The sequence below is a fragment of the Pteropus medius genome, unplaced genomic scaffold (genome assembly GCF_902729225.1).
Source record: "Pteropus medius unplaced genomic scaffold, Ma_sr-lr_union100, whole genome shotgun sequence".
Taxonomy (NCBI): domain Eukaryota; kingdom Metazoa; phylum Chordata; class Mammalia; order Chiroptera; family Pteropodidae; genus Pteropus; species Pteropus medius.
The window spans coordinates 46,636-65,515 of NW_024348532.1; the positions used below are offsets into that span (position 1 = coordinate 46,636).

An 18,880-nucleotide genomic window follows, 5' to 3' on the forward strand; every position below is an offset into this window, starting at 1 on the left:
TTATGAACTAGAATAAACATAGAATAGAAATATCTGAGAGCATTGTGCTGAGTAGAGGGCAGTTTTATTTCATGAAACTTTTTTTTACTTCAGGTGAGTGTTTGTGTGTACCAGATCATGATGTAAAATCTATTTCACATGGTGCGTCGTGGTCTACAAGTTGGAAACCCACCACTGTCAAATAATATATATTTAGGGAAGGCTGACACAAGGCCAGGTGATGGAGGCATAAAAGTAGGAACAAGAGGCTGTGACTAGGTCCCATAGGCAATAGGGAGCCACTGAGTGTTCTTGAGTTTTGGAGTCACATGAGTACCTCCCCCCACCCACATATATTCGTACCCAAGCACACACATCATGACATTGGAATTCTTCTCCCTCTTAGTAAGTCCTGCTGGTTCAACAAACATTGGCTGTGGACATGTTATGGGAAATCAGCCAATCCAGGGCTTTCAGGATGGCTAGCCTCATCTCTTTCTCTTATTTTACAGGTAAACAAAGGCTCCAAGATGGGAACTCACTTGCTTATGGTTACTTAGTGCAACTCACAGCTGCTTGTTCCAGGATCTTCCTCATCTCCAGGCCCCATGTTGTCCACCTGGCTGGGGATTATGGAGGACATGACACGAGGCAGAATTGGAGGCAGACAGAGGAAGACCTGGGGTAGTAATGATGAGTATCTACATGTTTGTTTCTCAGGGGACAGCTATCCTCATTCTCCCCGTCTCCATCATCACCACCATCATCATTGTTACCATCACCATCATCGTCACCATCACCACCATCACCACCATCACCATCATCATCACTATCATCACATCACCACCATCACCATCATCACCATCATCACTATCAACACCACCACTACCATAATTATTTTTATCTCTAGTAATGAGCTGGGCAATGATCCCTAGCCCCTTCTCACCAGTCTAGGGCAAAATATGGAATGAGATAGGTAGAGTACTAACCTCCCCTTCTTCCTCCCGTCCAACTCATCCCCCGCAAGAGAGGCCTGGTGTGGGGACCCCAGGTGGCAAAAAGTGTAACCCTGCTCCACAGGGTGGGGGAACCCCTGGGGAAGATTCTTGGGCACCTAAGTTTTAGCTCCAACAGTGACTGTCTGGGTGGTGACATCAAAGTAGTCGAGTGCCTTCCAAGGGTCTCTACTTCCCCGTGTATCAGTGTGCCATCAGTGGGTTCCTGTGACACTCAACATAGATAGCGGCCTTAAATTGTAAAGTGAGTGGCAAGGGATAGAGGGATCCTTATATACATAAAAGCAATCCTTAATCAGTTTGGGGAAGTTCTTCAACACGTGAGAGGGATCCTTACGAAGATGGGCAGGTCCCTATACAGAAGAGCAAGGTTCTCCTTGGGGTGGGCGGGGTCCTTGTGCAGATACGAGAGGTCCATGCGAGGGGCCCTTACGTGGGTAAGCCAGTGTGCAAACACACTCAAAGGAAGGTTGGCGCCTAGAAGCCATGCGCAAATACAGGTTTGTTTTTCCAAAGCGGAAGACGGCTTTTACCCAGATGAAAGCTCCCTTTACAGGTGAGCGCGCGCTGATACACAAATTGAGATTTTTTATTGATGCAACCGACCATTATTTGTAAAATACTGTGCAAATACTAGCGACCTTTGCGTGGACGTGAGCGCTCTTCCTAAAGATAAAGGGATCGTTATGTTGTAGGGTGACATAACAGTATGAACGGCCTTACTAGGACGAGGATGTCGCGGTACCTTGGCGGGCGGGTTCGCAGGTGGGAGAGGTCACCCAGCAGGAGGAACGCGAAGGACCGACCCGCAGCGCCGCAGTGCCTCTCGCAGCCGCCAGGGGCAGCACCATGCCCACCTAGCCTGTGCCTCCCCCTCCTCCCCCCAGTCTCCGCCCCCCGCCCCCTCCCTCCCCGGCTCAGCTCCCCTGAGCCCAGCCAGACCCCGCTCCGCCCGCGCCCCGCTTCGCCACCAAGGTTCCTGCGGCCCCAGCGTCGGCCCCGCGCGCCCTTCCCCGGGGGCCATGGGGGCGCCCCCGGGCTATCGACCCTCGGCCTGGGTGCATCTGCTCCACCAGCTGCCCCGCGCGGACTTCCAGCTCCGTCCGGTGCCCAGCGGCTTCGCTCCCCAGGAGCGGGAATACCAGCAGGTGGGAGTGGGCTCGGGGTCCTGGGGCTGGGGGCCAGCGCTTCTGGATCTTGCGGGAGAAAAGGGCTGGGTGACAGATCCCTGCGTTCCCTCGGGGGTGGGGGCCGGGCCCAGACTTTTGGGTGTCTGAGGGAGGAAGAGCGCGCGGCTCCCATACCTGGAGGTTCTCCTGGGACCGGCGCTGGCCGGCGAGACTCTTCGATCCTTCAATAAGGGACCCCTGAGTCCCTAAGGGCGGAGACTGGGGGCCCTTGGATTCCAGGGTCTTTGATCTGCCTGGGAGGCCAGCGTCCAGAGTCATCAGAGGATAAGTGTCCTAAGAGATAGCCCCTTCCTTCATAGGAAGGGGCCGTCCCGTAGAGGTGGGACCCAGAGAGAGGAGCTGATGGTGGCGGAGAGGAAAAAGGCTGGTGGTGGGGGGCGTTCTGTTCTGGGACAGGATTTGAACCTGGAGAATGTGGGGAGAGTTTAAGGTCAGGTGGGGAAAGGAGGTGGAGGTGTTGGAAGGAGTGACTCTGAGCTGTCCCTGGACAGAAGGGGAGGTCAGGGCAGAGAAAGACTGGGGAAGGGGGTATGGGAAGGATGGGGTCTGATTTAGGGAGCCGAGGATGACACAAATGGATCCAGAGGGTGGGGCCAGGGTGGGAACCTTACAGAAATTGGTGTCCCTGGGGAAGGGAGCCCAGCCTGGTTCAGCTCCCATCGGGGCCAAAGAACTGTCCCCTGACCCAGTTTAATTCAAGCCCTTGACTGAGATTAATGAGCAAAGCTTGGCTGAGCTGCTGGCTGATTGGGGTGCCGGGAGTCCTGGTGGGGCCGGGGATGAGTCAGGGCCCTGCCTATAGGGTCTAGACCACTCGGATCTGTCCTGGGCAGCCTCTAGGATAGGGGGCTGGGGATTGGAGAGCTTAGAAGGGGAAGTCCCAGAGAAACAGAATGGGGGATGTGCTGTATTTTGAGCTATTTGGGTCACAGCTGTGCCAGCTCCTAGCAGCTCCTCCCCACTTACTCCACGGGGCCCTCCAAACGGGGACTGCCAGCCCCTTGCCCACAGCTCCCTGGTTACACACTCACAACCTCCAGTGTGGATCCGGACACCTACTCACGCACAGCCAAGGAGACCTTCTCACGAGGGTACCCAGGCAGCCACATGCGGGGTCCCCACCCCAGTCACCTCCAGAGGCATCAGGCAGCCTCACTCCCTGTAATTGACAGAGAGACAGCCCTGGGGAAAGAAGGCACAAAGTCACATGCCCCTGAGGGGGACAGTACTTCCAGGGAGGTCATGGCTGTGGGTACAGCTGGGAAAACAATCAGGAACTGGGCAACACTGCTGGGGGAACATAGTCACACTCTCACACACACACACACATGATCAACCACTCACACATACACACACTCACATACTCATACTCACATTCACACATACACACACACACACACTTTCTCTTTCACACACAGCACCAGAGACCCATTTAGACTCAAGGAGTTGTGACAGAAACACACAAATGCCCACAAATCACTCTCACACCTGCAGATACAGGTGCTCTCATAGAGACACACTCACAGATTCACCTACAAACATACACATACTCAGGTATATTATCTCATGGCAGACAAACTCAAAGATGTCACATCTATTCTTGCATCCAGAAACACACTCTGTCACACACACATACACACTCACACATACCACTGCAAGGATAAAAGCAAAGACACTGACTTATGGGAAACCACGTTACTGAGCCCAGAGGTCTGATTCTGTCTCAGGTGGAACCCTGCCTTTCTATGTGGCTCCAGGTAAACCCCTGGCCCACTCTGGGTATCTGTGAAGGCGATAGGACAGCAGGGTGTCCACTTTAATTTTTGCCTCATGAAGAACTCCATTATTCCTCAGGGCTTTTACAACTACAGACACATTTTCTCTCCCTGCTGCTGTCCTCCAGCTTTCAGTCTGTCTCTCCTTTCTCTGAGTCTGCTTCTCTGTCTCTCTCTCTGAGCCTCCTCCTGCCTGTCTTCACTCTCTCATTCTCCATCTCTGGGTCTTGCGCGTGCGTGTGCACGTGCGTGTGCGCGCATGCGCGCGCACACACACACACACACACACACACACACACACACGCACAGAGTCACAGAGGCTGTCGCGCCTCCCTCCCTGTGAGTCCCTGGGTGACAGACTCACACTGAGGTGGATGTGCAGAACTCAGCAGCAGGGGAGCCGAGCAGTGAGTGGGGAGGGCCAGCAAAGAGGAGGGAAGAGGAAACCTGTTTGCCATCCTTGCACATGCCACCAGGGACAGGCGCCCCTTCTACACCCTGATCCCACAGTTCAGGGATCCAGGTCTCTGCGGGCCCTGTGACATGCTCCATCCAACTGCCTGGTTGAGGAGGAAACCCCAGGCTCAGGGAGGTGAGGACCCCTGACAAATGTTACACAACCATTGATGGGCAGAGCAGAACTGGAACCCAAGACTTGGGCCTCCCAGGTAGAAGCTTCCTCCAATGACCCAGTCCCAAATTGTGGAGCCTCAGCTGCCAGCCTAGGGGGTCCTGGAGACCCCATCTTTTCCCACAAACCTGAAAAGTACAAGGCGGGCTTGGCCCCCAGTCTAGCCAGGGATGCCTACCTCTTCTGTTGAGATCTCATATTCAGACGCTCCAGGTGAGCGGGAGCCACCAGAGCCCCTCTGAGGCCTGATGTCATCCCCTCCCCAGGCCCTGTTACTGGTGGTGGCCTTGGCTGGCCTGGGTTTGGGCCTCAGCCTCATTCTCATTGCTGCCTACCTCATCCGTGTTTGCTGCTGCCAGCCCCCAGGGCCCCCCAGCGCCAAGAGTCCCCCGCCTGGAGGAGGCTGTGTCACCTGGAGCTGCATTGCTGCCCTCCTCATTGGCTGGTAATGGGGCCCCAGGGTGGGTGGGGGAGTGGGGATGGCTCTGTCGGTCAACCTGTGGCATCCTAGAATCTCACCTCAGCAGCAGGGAGAATTGCCCCCATTTGAGGATGGAGAAACTGAGTTTCAAGAGATGACTTTCCCAGAGTAGCTAGCCTGGCAGGACAGAGTAAGAGTGAAGAGCTGGGTGTTCAGATCACCTGGGGTTGGTAGCTCTGCCACCAAACAGCTGTGTGACCTGGGAGAGTGTTTAGCCTCTCGTGGCCTCAGTCCTCACATCGCTGAGGTGGGTATTATGGTAACACCTCCCTCCTAGTTATGATAAAATTGAGTGAGAGAAGGAGCAGTTGCCTGGCTCACAGCTGTTCTCATATATATAAACAGGGATGCCATTCATTAACTCATTCATTCATTCAGTAACTACTTCTTGAGTACCTACTGTGCGCCAGGAGAGACTGACCAAGCTAGACCAAGTCCCTGCCCTCATGGAGCTGATGTTCCCATGGGAAGACAGACAACAAAGGGACATTTACAACCCAGACCACCTCCTCCGGGCCCAGACCTGAGCCAGTCTCATTCCGCCCTGCAGTGACCCTCCTGGGCTCAGGGTCACCATGCCCAGTTTTAAAAGAGGAAGGCTCAGGGAGAGGAACAAGGCAATATTTTAAAGCCATGTGGTCCAATTGTCAGAGTGGAGATTCACATCGGCAAGGCACCCCCTTCCCCGGCCTGGGGACTTCTAGAGGACAGAGAAGAGCACTCGAGGATACAGCATTTTCCAAGGGCCAGCTCTGGGCACAGCCCTGCCGACAGGGCCACCCCCACCTGGGCACCAGAGAGACCAGCCGGGCTGGGGGTGTGGCCGGGAAGCTGGTCCTCCCACCCCAACCCCAGGCTGGGCTCTGCCACTTTCCCTCGCTCAGGGAGCAGCAGTGTGTGTGTTTGGGGGTGTGTTGGGATAGGCAGTGGCGGGCCTATTTCCAAGATGCTCTCTCTTGGCGCTCTCCTGAGTGGGGGTGGATGGAGAGGTGGAACAAAGGCCCCGTGGGGGAGAGACACTGCCGGCCCCCGCGGCCTGGGGACAAGAGCAGCTTTGTGGGACAGTAAACAATGGCGGGGGTGGTGGGGAGGAGGGGGGGAAGGGCGTGCCGGGTCCCAGGGCTTAGGCGGGGGCTGCGCTGCCCTGGCTGGGAACTGGGAGCGCATCCGGCTCCCTCCGCTTGGGGCCGGTCCTGGCCCCTCTGCGGAGGGACACCGGGGGCGGAGGATGGAGCCCGATTCAGGCCCTACAATGGGGCTTTGTGTGTTGGCCGCAGAGGGGCGGGGGCGCCGTCTCCTGGCGCATCGGCCCACATTCCCTTGCTTAGCTCCCAGCTGGCCAGAGGCTTGGGTCCAGGGACTAAGGGGTGGCTGGCTGGGAGGTCCCCCAAGAGACGGTGGCTAGGCGCCTGCACTCTTAGGACTGCTCCCCCTCCCTCCAGGATGCGGGGGAGGAGATGGCTGGGCCCCGAAAGAAAAGGTGCGGAGGACCCTGGATGCTTGGGAAAGGGTAGAGGGGATGGGTGTGGGGCCGGCTGTCCTAGGGGTGGGAGGCAGGACTTGACAGTCTGGGGCTGGGCGTGACAGCGGTTCCGCTCGGGGAGGTGCGAGTTAAATCTGACCCCCACCCCCACCTCCGCCACTCCACCCACATTAGCATCACAATGACGTCCCTCACCGGGGGAGTGAGGCCTTCCCGTCACCGTGGCAACCGGTGGGGGCCAGGCTGGAGACATTCTTTTCCCACGATAGGCTGGACCAATCGGGTGGGGGCAGAGCCAGGATTGGGTGTATGAGGAGGTGGGGGGGGGTGCCCACACCACGGTCCCAGGACTCATCCTGATTTCCTCTCCCTCCTCCTCGCAGCGCGGGCATTGGCATCGGTTTCTATGGCAACAGCGAGACCAGTGATGGGGTGTCCCAGCTCAGCTCCGCACTACTGCACGCCAACCACACGCTCAGTGCCATTGACCATCTGGTGAGGGGCCAGGCAGCTGCCAGACCCCAGACCCACACCCAGGCTGGTTCCCCACATAGGGACAAAGGGCCCCCTCCCAGGGAAACAGAATCTAAGCTCATAGCCAAGACTCCTCACGTGGGCACCCTCTGAAACTTCAACCTGGATCTGGGACCTGGGGCTCAAACCCAGACCCCGAACTCACCCAGCCCAATTCTGCCTTTCAACTCATAGCCCAAACCAGACAGAGATCACACATCAGTGACCTAGCCCCTGCCCTCCAGTGAGGTCCATGCCTGATCAGTGGCCCTGACCCAAGCTTAGGGACCTCAATGTCAAGGTCCAGGGGTCAGAGGAGAGGCCTCACTCCCATCGCTAGCCCTAGGGCGGGACCCAGCCTGACCTCAGACCTTGGATCTTGTGTCCTGTGCAGACCCTGGGCCCTGGAACCCAGATGGGATCCCAGACTCAGGAAGGTAGATGCCAACATCAGACCCAGGACCCCAGATTTACTCCTGGTCTGGGATCTGAATCTCCCCAGGCCTCAAGCCACTAACCACCCAGAGCCCCTCCTCCCCCCTCAATGGCAGATGCCCTGGCCCCAGTTCTCAGCCACCACAGCTCACTCCTACTTCATAACCCTGTCCCCCGACCCTGGAACTCCTGAGAATGCCATCCCCTGACCCCAAACCCACACCTGCACCCAGGTGTTGGAGACAGTGGAGAGGCTGGGCGAGGCCGTGAGGACAGAGCTGACCACTCTGGAAGAGGTGCTTACACAGCGCACAGAACTGGTGGCTGCCACCCGGGGGGCCCGGAGGCAGGCGGAGGCAGTGACCCAGCAGCTGCAGGGGCTGGCCTTCTGGCAGGGAGTGCCCCTGAGCCCCCTGCAAGTTGCAGAAGATGTGTCCTTTGTGGAGGAGTACAGGTGGGTGGCCCTCTTTCTGCCCTGTGTGGCAGGGCTTTTTCAGCCAGGGTGCATTGGGCAATGTCTGGAGACACATTGGGTTGCCACGCCTGAGGGAGGGGACGCTCCTGGCATCTGCTCAATATCCTACAGTGTGGAGGACGGTCCCCATAGCAAGGAGGATCCGCTCCAAGTGTCAATGGGATGAGGTTGAGAAACCCAGCTGTGGAGAGACGGACCAAGTGATGTCCATCCTCACACCTGAGTGTTCATCCATATACCCACTCACTTCATTCATTCATGCATTCGTTTATTCCAGACTCCCCCATTCGTCGACTCACTCTTGAACTCACTCCCTGACTAGCCCGTTAACTGGTTCACTCCCTCAGTCATCTCTCTGATGGGTATATCCATTCAACAGGTCTTTATCTACACCTTTCAGGGAGTGAGAAGTCATGTCCCAGTGGTTAGGAACTGTGCCCTGAAGCCAGCAGCCACTCCCTAACCATGTGACCTTAAACCAGCCCTCACCAGCTCTATGCCTCAGTGTCCCCATCTGTGCAATGAGAATAATGGGTAGCACCCCACCCCTGTTGGATTGTTGAAGATCCAATGAATAGGCGTCAGTCAAGAGCTTATGACGGCGACTAGCACACATTGTACATTCCACTGTTTGTGAAATGTGAGTTTTCATAAGACAGGGCAATGAACAAAACACAGGGTGGCTCCTGCCTGGCTCCCAGTGTCGGGGTAGGGCCGGTAAGAAAAACGCATAAGTGAAATGTGATGTCCAAAGGTGGAGGTAACTTCACATGCACTATCCTCTTCAGTCAAAGTGAATTAATTACTCACTGATACGGAGTGATTAAGTAACATTTAAAGTTCCCTTATTCATGGTCAAGCTAACACTGAAGTGTGTCCATGTGCCTGGCCCTCCTCTGAGTGCTTTCCGTGTTCTCACTCATTAGCCTCATGACAACCTTTTGGGGTACATGCTGTCGTCTCCCCATGTTACAGGTGGGGAAGACAAGGCATGTGAGGTAAAGGTACTGAGACAAGGTTACACACAGCTAGGATGTGGAGACCCAGCCCACAGACTCTGCACCCTGAGGTTGTGCAACCTGTGGCTGATGAGGCCTGAGCCTGGGAGTGTGACTCGCTTCACTCTGCAAGGTGGGGAGAGGGCAGGGACTCTGCGGCCAGATCATGTACTCAGTCACCAAGCTCTTGCATGATCTGGTTAGAGTGTGGTACCAAGTGCTCCACACTCTTTCTGGGAGGCAAGGGTGGCCCACCTCCCAGTGCACCCGTTTCACAGATGAGCTGTACTGTGGCCTGGACACCAGCATGACAGGGAGGTCACATGGCCAGGTGGAACATGGGGTGCCATTGCCTTCTATGGAGTCTGGGAGCACAAAGGCTAGATTTGCCACTTCAGCCATACCCCTGTCACCCCCTACCCCCAGATGGCTGGCCTATGTGCTCCTGCTGCTCCTGCAGCTCCTGGTCTGTCTCTTCACCCTCCTGGGCCTGGCAAAGCAGAGCAAGTGGCTGGTGATCATGTAAGTCTGGGCACCTTCTGCAGGCTCATGTCAGCCCGGGGGGACGGCGTTCCATCCCACAGCACTCCTGCAAGAGGAACCATGGGCCGCCCCAGGCTCACTCTGGTCTGTTCCTTTGTCCCTCGAGTTCCCAGGCTGGTCAGGGCCCACAGAAGGAAACCAGACCTGGAGCCGCCTGCCTGGGAGAGATGGGCAGACCTGCAAACAGGCCACCTCGCAGTGGGAGGTGCTGGAAATCCTGGTAGGGACCAGGAGTGACACTTGTGCTGAGGATAAGGTGGTTGTGGCATCTACGGAGGGCCCTGTACACTGACTCCTTCAGTTGTCACAACAACCACGTGAAGGAGGTACCCTTCGGGCACCCATCGTTGGGCAGATGAGGAACCTGAGGCAGGAGGTGACCACATCCAAGGCTCCATGACTTGGCGTGACGGGATGGCAGGGCCATGTTCTGAGCTGACAGCTTCCTCTGTGTGCCGCACGCTCTTCCGGTACCGTCACACCAGCTTCTCGGGAGGTCCTTTCCTTCTCCCTGCTTAGCAGAGGGGAGTCTGGCACTAAGAATTCAGGCCATTTGTCCAGGGCCACCCAGCCAGGAAGTGCTGGAGCTAGGATTCAACCCTGGCAGCCTGTCCCATTTGGAGGAGCCCTTGTTTCCTCCCTGCTCCTGGGACTAGGGAGGGGTCTGTGCTGGTGCCCACCACTGTCTCCATATTGGCCCGGGGAGAGAGGCCCTGCCATCCCACCCAGGCCCCTCTGAGGCTTGGACCTGATAAAACACAGCCCAGGCTGGTCAGGTCTGGGACTTGAGGCCAGGCTTGGGTTTGGGCCCCCAGGTGCCCTTCTTGCTTGTTGCTGCCCCCCAAACCCATCCCCAGAGAGAACCCTGGAGGCAATTTCAGCCCTGGAACTGCAGCCAGTCCTGGGAGGAGCAGTCTGAGCAAGCTGGCAGCTGACTCAGCTAGGGGAGAACCTGGGGGTGTGCTTGGGAATAGCGGGGTCCAGTGGAATTCAAAGCCAGGAAGTGGGACCCAGCGATGGGTAGTGGTCCCCCAGAGTCCCAGAAAAAGATGGGGGCAGAGCTGGACTGGGATCCTGCCAGCCAAAGACCCTTCTCACTCCTCCAGCCCCCTGGGCAGGGGCCAGATGTCCAGTTTGGTCTCACCAACCACAGGTTTACCTCCAACTCTCTGTCCCTAATTCTAATCTTCCAGACTCCAGAAGCTGGGAGTAAGGCTGCAGTGGGATCTGGGGTGGGGGAGGGAAAGAGGCGAGGTGGGAAGTTGAAAGACTGCAGAACCCAGAGTCCAGTCCCCTCTCTCCACAGGATGACAGTGATGAGTCTCGTGGTTCTTGTCCTGAGCTGGGGCTCCCTGGGCCTGGAGGCAGCCACAGCTGTGGTGAGTGCAGGGGCCAGGTCCCTGGGCTCTGAGACTCAGGGAGCTGGTGGCCCCAACTCTTGGATCCTGGGGTGGTGGAGTCCGATGCCTTAGGTCCTGAGAGGAAGAACATGGGGGCCAGGGTCACAGGTTCTGAGGCTTGGGGCTGGTTTTCTATGTCCTGAGGTGCTGGCGGCTTGGGTTCTAAGGGAGGAGGGGGCTGGGGGCCCGGAACCCCAGGTCTGAGGGAGGAGACTGGGGAACTGGACTTCCGAGTCTGAGGGAGGAGGGGCTGGGGCACTTAGTCTGTGGGACTGTGCCATTGTGGCAGTGCTTGAGCCCCCTTTTCTGCTGCTTCTCTCAGGGCCTCAGTGATTTCTGCTCCAGTCCTGACACCTATGTCCTAAACCTGACCCAGGAGGAGACTGGGCTTGGCTCAGGTGACCCAATCAATCCAGGAACACTCTGGATCCTCAGGCCTTTGTGCCCAGCCCTATCTGGAGTGAGGGGGGTAGCAGGGTACCCAGCCATCAGCCTGGTCCCTGGAAGCTCTCAGCACCTTTGGGTGGGCTGAATAAAGATGCATGACTCAGGAGAGGGGACGGGGCCTAGTGATGAAGGATTTGGCCACTTGAAGATACTGGGGGAAGCACAGTTTAGTCCAGGGGAGGAAGGCAAAAGCTGGGTCCCCAGGGAGTATGAAGACCAGTGTGTTTTGGGCTGTGGCCCGAGCAGGAGAGTTTAAGAGCTGGGTGGGATGCTGGTCTCAGGATGCCAGGTCATTGGGACCACAGGAGCGTCCTGACCTGGGGAGGGGCCCCTAGCCCTGAGGGTGGAAAGACAAGGCCCTGCCCTCTCTTAGCCTGTCTCCAGGGAGGCCCCGGGCCCAGGCTGACCGCCTTCTCTCCTCTTCCCCTTCTGCCTCAGACATCCTGAACTATTATTTCCTCTGCAACCAGGCCGTCTCCAACCCCTTTCAACAGGTTAGGGCTGTGGGCAAGGGAACTGGGCGGCGGAGGACGGGGCTGGGGCCAAGACTTAGGGGTTCTGGGGGAGGATGTAGGCGCCAGGGGCTCCAGTCCTGTGTCCCCAGACTGGAGTGGGCTGGGGGCGTGCACCACTGGGTCCTCTTCCCTCCTGCCTTCCCGCAGAGGCTGACTCTGTCCCAGCGAGCTCTGGCCAACATCCACTCCCAGCTGCAGGGCCTGGAGCGAGAAGCTGTGCCCCAGTTTCCTTCCGCGCAGGTCAGCGGGCCAGGCGCTCTCCCTACACCTCTTGGGGAAAGGGACGGAGCCTGAGGGAAGGAGTGGGTCGGTGGGCGTGACCGTGGGTATGGGTGGGCGGCTCGGTGGCTGTGGGCGGGGCGCAGGCAGGGAGGAGTAGGGGCTGAGGAGTCCTTGGGATAATCACCTCCCTCCCACCGCAGAAGCCTCTGCTGTCCTTGGAAGAGACGCTGAACGTGACTGAAGGAAACTTCCACCAATTGGTGGCACTACTGCACTGTCGAGGCCTGCACAAGGTGACCCCCACCATACTTTTCCCCAAATTCTTCTCCCAAGGGAAGCCTCTGCCTGGGCCCACCGAACAGCCTCCCCCCTCTCCTCCAACCGTGCCAGTCTCCCTCCTATTGCCCTCAAGAAATCTATTTATCTGTTTACTTGTCATACGGGTATACTCTAGTTTGTTACCTTGGACCCATCTACCATGTCTATCCCATCCTTCCTTCTTCCCTCCGTCCTCCCTCCTAGAGGCTGTGCAGCTTAGTGAATTCTGGAGCAAGACTGCCTGAGTTCCAGTGCTAGCTCTTGACCTCAGGCAAGTCGCTAACTTCTCTGTGCCTCAGTTTCCTAACTTATCAAACCGGAATTACAGGGGCGAGTACCAGTAAAGCCCTCTCAGAGTGTGTGCTGTTGTTGGGCCGAGGCAGAAGTGGGCAGGACACCTGAGAGAAAGAGGGCCTAGTGTCCTACAGACCCCTTCCTGTCTGGGCTCTGCTGTGGGCTTGTGGCCCCCAGCCAGTGCGTACCCCTGAATCTCGATTTCCTCGCCTGGGAAACGAGGGAGATGATACCTGCTTTACTGGATGGCTGCGAGGGCTGAGGGCAAGGAAAATCAGCCTCCCTTCTGCCGCATGCACTTGGGCCTCACTCAGTGTGGGCTCTGAGGTATTTTACTGCTGGTGATCCACCAGCTCCCATTAGTAACACTGTCAAGAAGGAACTGCTATTATTGTCTGTCTTAGAAGGTGAGATGTAGAGGGTTGGGTTACTTAAGGGCACACAGCTGGCGGGTGCATACTATGGAGACAGAGACCATCGGGCCCTCTCACTTCCTGAGCCCCCGCAGACAGGCAGTCACCCAGGCAGTCTGCTTCCTGAATGTCTTTATCTACCATTCCCACCCCCAAGGGCTTGCTGGAGCTCAGGCCTTGTCTCCCCTCAACACACACACACCCCAAGAAGACACACACTTCCTCCCCTTCCTAGCTGTACGCCATGGACTCTCAACTAGGGCTGCCAGATTCAGCAAACAACAAATGCCTTTTTACTGGGTGTCCCATGCCACCTGGGAAGACATTTGTGTTAAGTTTTTTTTGTTGCTGGCATCTGAAATTCACGTCTAGCTGGCGGTCCTGTGTCTGATCTGGCAACCCAACCCCCAGAGGGACCCATCTAGCCCATAGGACGGGTCTAAGCTGCTCCATGCCATGTTCATATCCCTTCCATGGCTCCTGCTGCCCCCAAGCTTCTGAAACTAGCACTCTAATGTGGGGGCATGGGGACCGTGAATTAACAATCGGAACTGCCTAATAATAGAGCTGAGAAAGGCAGGGCATTCTTAAAGGTTATGCTGCTTTTTTATTGGGGCCCACGTATTTCTCTATGTATTTATGGTCCAGTCAGACATAAGGCTGGATTATAGCCCGAGGTCCATTGCAAAGGAGGAAAGAAAGAGAAGGAGGAGGATGGGTCAATTCTCTGCTTTCCACTAATACACTGTGTGACCCTGGGCCTCAGTTTCCCCTGTCTGAGCCTCAAGGTCCCCACATATTAAAATCAGGACAAAGAGCATCAGGGATAAGGTGGCAGGAGGGTGGGCTCTGGAGAGTGACATGTTTGGTTCCAATCCCAGGTTTGCCCTTCCCATGCTGTGACTCTGGGCAAGTGGCTTACCCTCTCTGGGCTTCAACACTCCACCATGGCAAAAGGCAGCATTGTGAGGAGGAGTTGATCTTTGCTTTGCAAGGCTGATAGCAGGATGAAAGGACAACATGCACCTGTCTGATCCAGCCAAAGCAGCATTCCCTCTTGCCCCGACAGCCCTTCCCCCAGACTTCATGGCTCAGTACCAGGCTTCCCCCACCCCCACGCAGGGGCTTAAGCCAGAAATCCAGAAGGATCCCTTTTGCTTCCTGTACTGACCTCCCTCAACCATCTGAAACCCATCTGTACTCAACACGGCTCATACCATCACCACCGCTACCCTGGTCCTTGCCCTGTTCATCTCCTGCCCAGTGGCCACAGCCCTTTAGCCCTATCTCCTTGCTCTCCTGCCCCCATCTGTCCTCCTAGCAGCAACCAACAGCTGTGAGCCTTTTAAACATAATCCGATCAAGTTCTTCCTCTGCTTAACTGCGCCCCCACCACCACGATTCTTCTACACTTGGATTAAAGCCCCGGATTGTCGCCAGAACTACAAGGGCCTATGTGGTCATCTGGCTGGTCCTAGCCTCTGCCCCTCTTGCACCCCTTCCTGAAGGGGGCCGTAGCAGCCCTGAGGCCTTAGCACTCCCGACCTCCCGTTGGCCCAGCTCCTTCCTGCAGGTGCCATCACTCCTGTCAAGACCCAGTGCTGCCTCTCTCCAGCCCGTCATGGCCTGAAGTGACCTTTGGGGACCTGGTGCCTGGTCTCCCAAAATGTGAAGCGATGCCCAGCTCAGGGCAGGCATTCAGCCAGTCCTTGCTGAGTAATGGCCGTAGTTAGGAAATGGGGGCCCTGCTCATTTGCAGTGATGAAGCCACGACAGCTAGCATTTACTGACTGCTATGTACAAGCTGGAATTCTGAGCCAGTGATTCTTCTAAGAGTTGTTCTAAGTGTTCTAGGCCAGTGGTTTTGCCCAGAGGACACTGGGCAATGCGTGGGGACACGTTTGATTGTCACGACTGGGGAGGGGCTGCCCCTGGCATCTAGTGGATAGAGCCCTGGATGCTGCTCAATATCAGACAGTGCGCTGGCTGATCCCACAAGGGAGAATGACCTGGATCATGATATCAGAGCCTCCAGGTTGAGCAGCCATGTGATAAACCACAGCCAAGCTGGTGGTGTGACTAGGGGCTGGGGTGGGGGTGGGGTCTCAGTGACAGACAAGAGGCTGAGATTTGGATTCATACGTGCGGGTGTGATAATGACAGTGGCCACAGTATCTACTGTGCACTGAGTGCTTCCTGTGTGCCAGGCTCTATGCTGAACACGTATGACAGGGAGGAAACTGAGGCACAAAGAAGCTGAGTGATTTGTCCAGCACTGCACAGCCAGGGGATAGTCTGAGTCATACACACACTGTTGGGGGAGTGAGGGGGCACTGCCCACTGATGCCCTCTCTCTACTCACCCCAGGATTACGGTGCAGCCTTGCGCGGCCTGTGTGAAGACGTGCTGGAAGGCCTCCTCTTCCTGTTGCTCTTCTCCCTCTTGTCTGCGGGGGCCCTGGCCACTGCCCTCTGCAGCCTGCCCCGAGCCTGGGCCCTGTTCCCACCCAGGTCAGGAGGGGAGAGGGCAGGGTCCTGGGGAGAGGATGGGGGAGGGAGTACCCTCAAGGGTCTTGTGTGTGGGGGGCGCATCCTGATGGATCCCTGCATTGCACCCCAGTGATGACTACGATGACACAGACGACGATGACCCTTTCAACCCTCAGGTACTGGACCCCTGGGTCAGAGGAAGGAGGGGCCGGGGGCCAGACTCCTCTGAGAGAGGAGGGGCTGGGTGCCTGGACTCCAGGGTCTGAGGGAAGTGGGGCTGGGGGCCCACATTACAAAGCCAATTCCCATGTCATGCCCTCCTCTGACTCCCCACCCACCCCCCAGGAATCCAAGCGCTTTGTGCAGTGGCAGTCGTCTATCTGAGCCCCTCCATGTTAGACTGGAGCCTGCCTCTCCTCTCTGGTGAGCTTCCAGAGTGACACCACAGCTTCCGAAGCTGGCCTCTGTCCTCTCCCACTCTGGGCACGGTGGTGGCCCTCCGACCAGCATCCCATGCTGACTCTGCCTCTCTTTGCAGTTCCTTCCCTGGCTGCCGGAGGAGACCCCACTAATCCAGCCTGACTGGGCCACCACTAACCAACACCCCTAGCCATGGACATCCCAAACAGGATGGCCTCCCTGCCCAGATCCCTCTCTGTGCCCTTAGCCCTGGGAGAGGCTGAGGGGGCAGGCCAGGGCCTGGGGCTGACCGGGGAGGGGGTCCTCCTCCCTGACTGCCTGGCCCACCCTTGAAGGGACATGAATACCCCTGCCGCCACCACCCCCAGGTGGGCTTAGGGCCTCAGTCTCAAATTGTGGCACTAATTTGGGAATGGGTTGATTTGAAATAAAAGGGAAGACTTTATTTTACAAGCAGCTGGATCCTTCTTATTTCTCCCCGGCCTGGTCTGGCCTCTGGTTGGGGTAAGGAGACCCCTCACCTCGGCCTCCTGGCTGCCAGGTGTTTCTGCTCCTTACCAGGCTCTGCAGGATTGTTCCTCGGTCAGGATTGTTCTCATTTAGAAAAACATGCCCTCTCCAGGATTCTAAAAGCAATAAACGTGTCCTGACACAGGAAGAGACAGTCATCCTTGGGACAAAATAGACAGCCTAGAAATGGGTCTCGGTGTGTGTATATATGACAGAAAACAGATTTCAAATCAGCGTGAAAAAGACTGGTTGGTTTCACAACTGGTTCTTTATTTGGAAAAAAATACTCTACGTACAAGATGGGTGAAAAATCTAAACATAAACAAGTATAGGGACAGAAGTATTTGAAGAGAAAGGAGAATTTTGTACACTGTATGTCTTGCTTGGAGGGGGCGGATCTTAAGCAATATATCCTCAAGCCAGAAAGGAAAAGGTAATTTAGTTGACAAATTGTAGAACAAAAAAAAAAATACTATAGACAAATTGATAGTCTAGGGAAAATTGTGTGTGTTAACACATACAATAAAAAAATATATATAATTCTTAACATATAAATGTAATCTACAAAGCTTCCACAAATTAAAAAAAAAAAAAAAAGGCAACCTAATTTAAAAATAAGCAATTAGGATGAACATGCAATGAAGTGAAAATCCTGACACCAGTGAACAGATGAAAACACGTCCAAAACCTAATAGCAAGAGCAATGTGAAACAAAAAACTTTTTCACCACCCAGTTCTCATAAAACTAGGAGTGGTAACATTCCAAGCTGGCAAGGATGTGGAGGAACCGGACACTCCAACGTGCTGGTCCTGAGGCTGCGAAAGGCAATCCTTCAGAAAACATCTAGCATGGGGTAAAATCAAAAAGGTACAGACCCTTTGAGCTGGCAGTCTGCTCTTTGAGAATCAATCTATGAAAACAAAGCAGAGGCGCCTAAGGACGGACATTAAGGGCTGCTTCTTGCAACAATGCTTCGATCTGCTAACCCCTGGAAACTGAAGTCCACATAAAGAAGATGAATCTTTTCAGCCAGCAGTCCCCAATCTTTTTGGTACCAGGGACCAGTGCTCCTGTGAGAATCTAATACCTGATGGTCTGAGGTGGAGCTGAGACAGTGATGCTAGCGCTGGGGAGCAACTGCAAATACAGATGAAACTTTGCTTGCTCGCCCACTGCTCACCTCCTGCTGTGTGGCCGTTCTTAATAGGGCACAGATTGGTATTGGTCAGTGGCGCAGGCGTTGGGGGTCCCCTGCTTTAAGTCACTGCACAGCAGGGCTCTCTGGAAACATGGCAGCTCTTGGGTGGGTTTGGGATTTCAGGGGAAAGCCTAAGAGAAGGGAGATTTGAGGTGGGTGTGACACCAACAGTAGTGGAGTAGACAAATAAAGGGAAGCCTATGGTTAAGGGACATGGGCAGCCTCTTGCCCTTGTGGGCCTTGGCTGCCTCGTCTGTCAGATGCTGTCACAGGCAGCTCCCCAGATCCTCCTGTCAATTCCCAAATCCAGAGAGCTGTCAAACCAGAGGTTCTCCCCTGACTCCCTGGGCAGTAGAACTTGACCTGTCCTGGCATAGGTTACTGACAGGCAATTTCTCTGCTTGGTGGGAATGTTCACCTATTTCCTGCGGAAACATTGATGGAGTTACTCCTAAGTGCCAGGCAGGGTACCGAGGATACAGTGTACTATGTGGACTAGAAGCCACATCACCTCTCAAAACTCAATCCCAGATCCTAAAACACATATATGGCCCCAAGAGCTTCCAGATCAGGGCTTGCCGGCCCAGAGTGTCCCATGCCAGGTATCCAGCGAGGGGCCTGCCCTGGGGACTGCTCCATGCCCACTTATCATTTCTATCTAGTGCACTGCAAGGAATATTCAAGGCAGCTTTGGATGTGTGGGCCTGAAACTGGGAAAGAGAAAAGGACTACAGTTTCCAGCCAGGGGGCGCTGGGGGCCACCTTTCTTCTGACTGAGCTGTGAGACTCTGGGGACACACAGACTAGAGCTATTCCTGCTGCTCTGCTCTCAAACACTGCCCTCTATCGACACTGCCCAGAAGCGGAAGCATGCTCTGACGTGCTGGATGTTGGCAAAGTACCCCCAGATTCAGGCCCATTGATTTCCTGCCAGACAGCCTGCCAGCAATCTTTACTCATCAGGCTTCAACCAAGAAAAAGGGCATTTGCCTACCTTTACAAAAGGTAAATCTCATTTTAAAACAATACATGTGAGCACTTCCATTTCCAACCAAGATGGAGTAACAGGGACGGGATTTGCTCTCCTTCCTGAAACAAGCAAAAAGCCAGACAAAACACATGAAACAACGGTAC

General features: G+C 55.6%; 1 protein-coding gene across 5 annotated transcripts; it reads left to right on the top strand.

Annotated features, from left to right (window-relative positions):
• The first annotated feature begins 1,935 nt into the window (after window positions 1-1,935).
• TTYH1 (tweety family member 1) lies at window positions 1,936-16,487 on the top strand. 5 transcript variants are annotated; one of them, XM_039879839.1, is made up of 15 exons: window positions 1,961-2,143; window positions 4,858-5,036; window positions 6,939-7,050; window positions 7,737-7,957; window positions 9,403-9,498; window positions 9,626-9,739; window positions 10,826-10,898; window positions 11,242-11,317; window positions 11,805-11,860; window positions 12,029-12,121; window positions 12,304-12,396; window positions 15,496-15,638; window positions 15,748-15,793; window positions 15,963-16,040; window positions 16,156-16,487. In XM_039879839.1, exons 1-14 carry the CDS (start codon window positions 2,018-2,020, stop codon window positions 15,999-16,001), a joined length of 1,467 nt encoding a protein of 488 aa, XP_039735773.1. In that variant the 5' UTR covers window positions 1,961-2,017; the 3' UTR covers window positions 16,002-16,040; window positions 16,156-16,487. The 5 variants fall into 5 exon arrangements, 4 of the variants coding, with proteins under 4 accessions (XP_039735775.1, XP_039735774.1, XP_039735773.1 ...); XM_039879841.1 differs by lacking the exon at window positions 9,626-9,739 and having other exon boundaries at window positions 1,936-2,143; XM_039879840.1 differs by lacking the exons at window positions 9,626-9,739; window positions 15,748-15,793 and having other exon boundaries at window positions 1,936-2,143.
• Window positions 16,488-18,880: the final 2,393 nt, after the last annotated feature.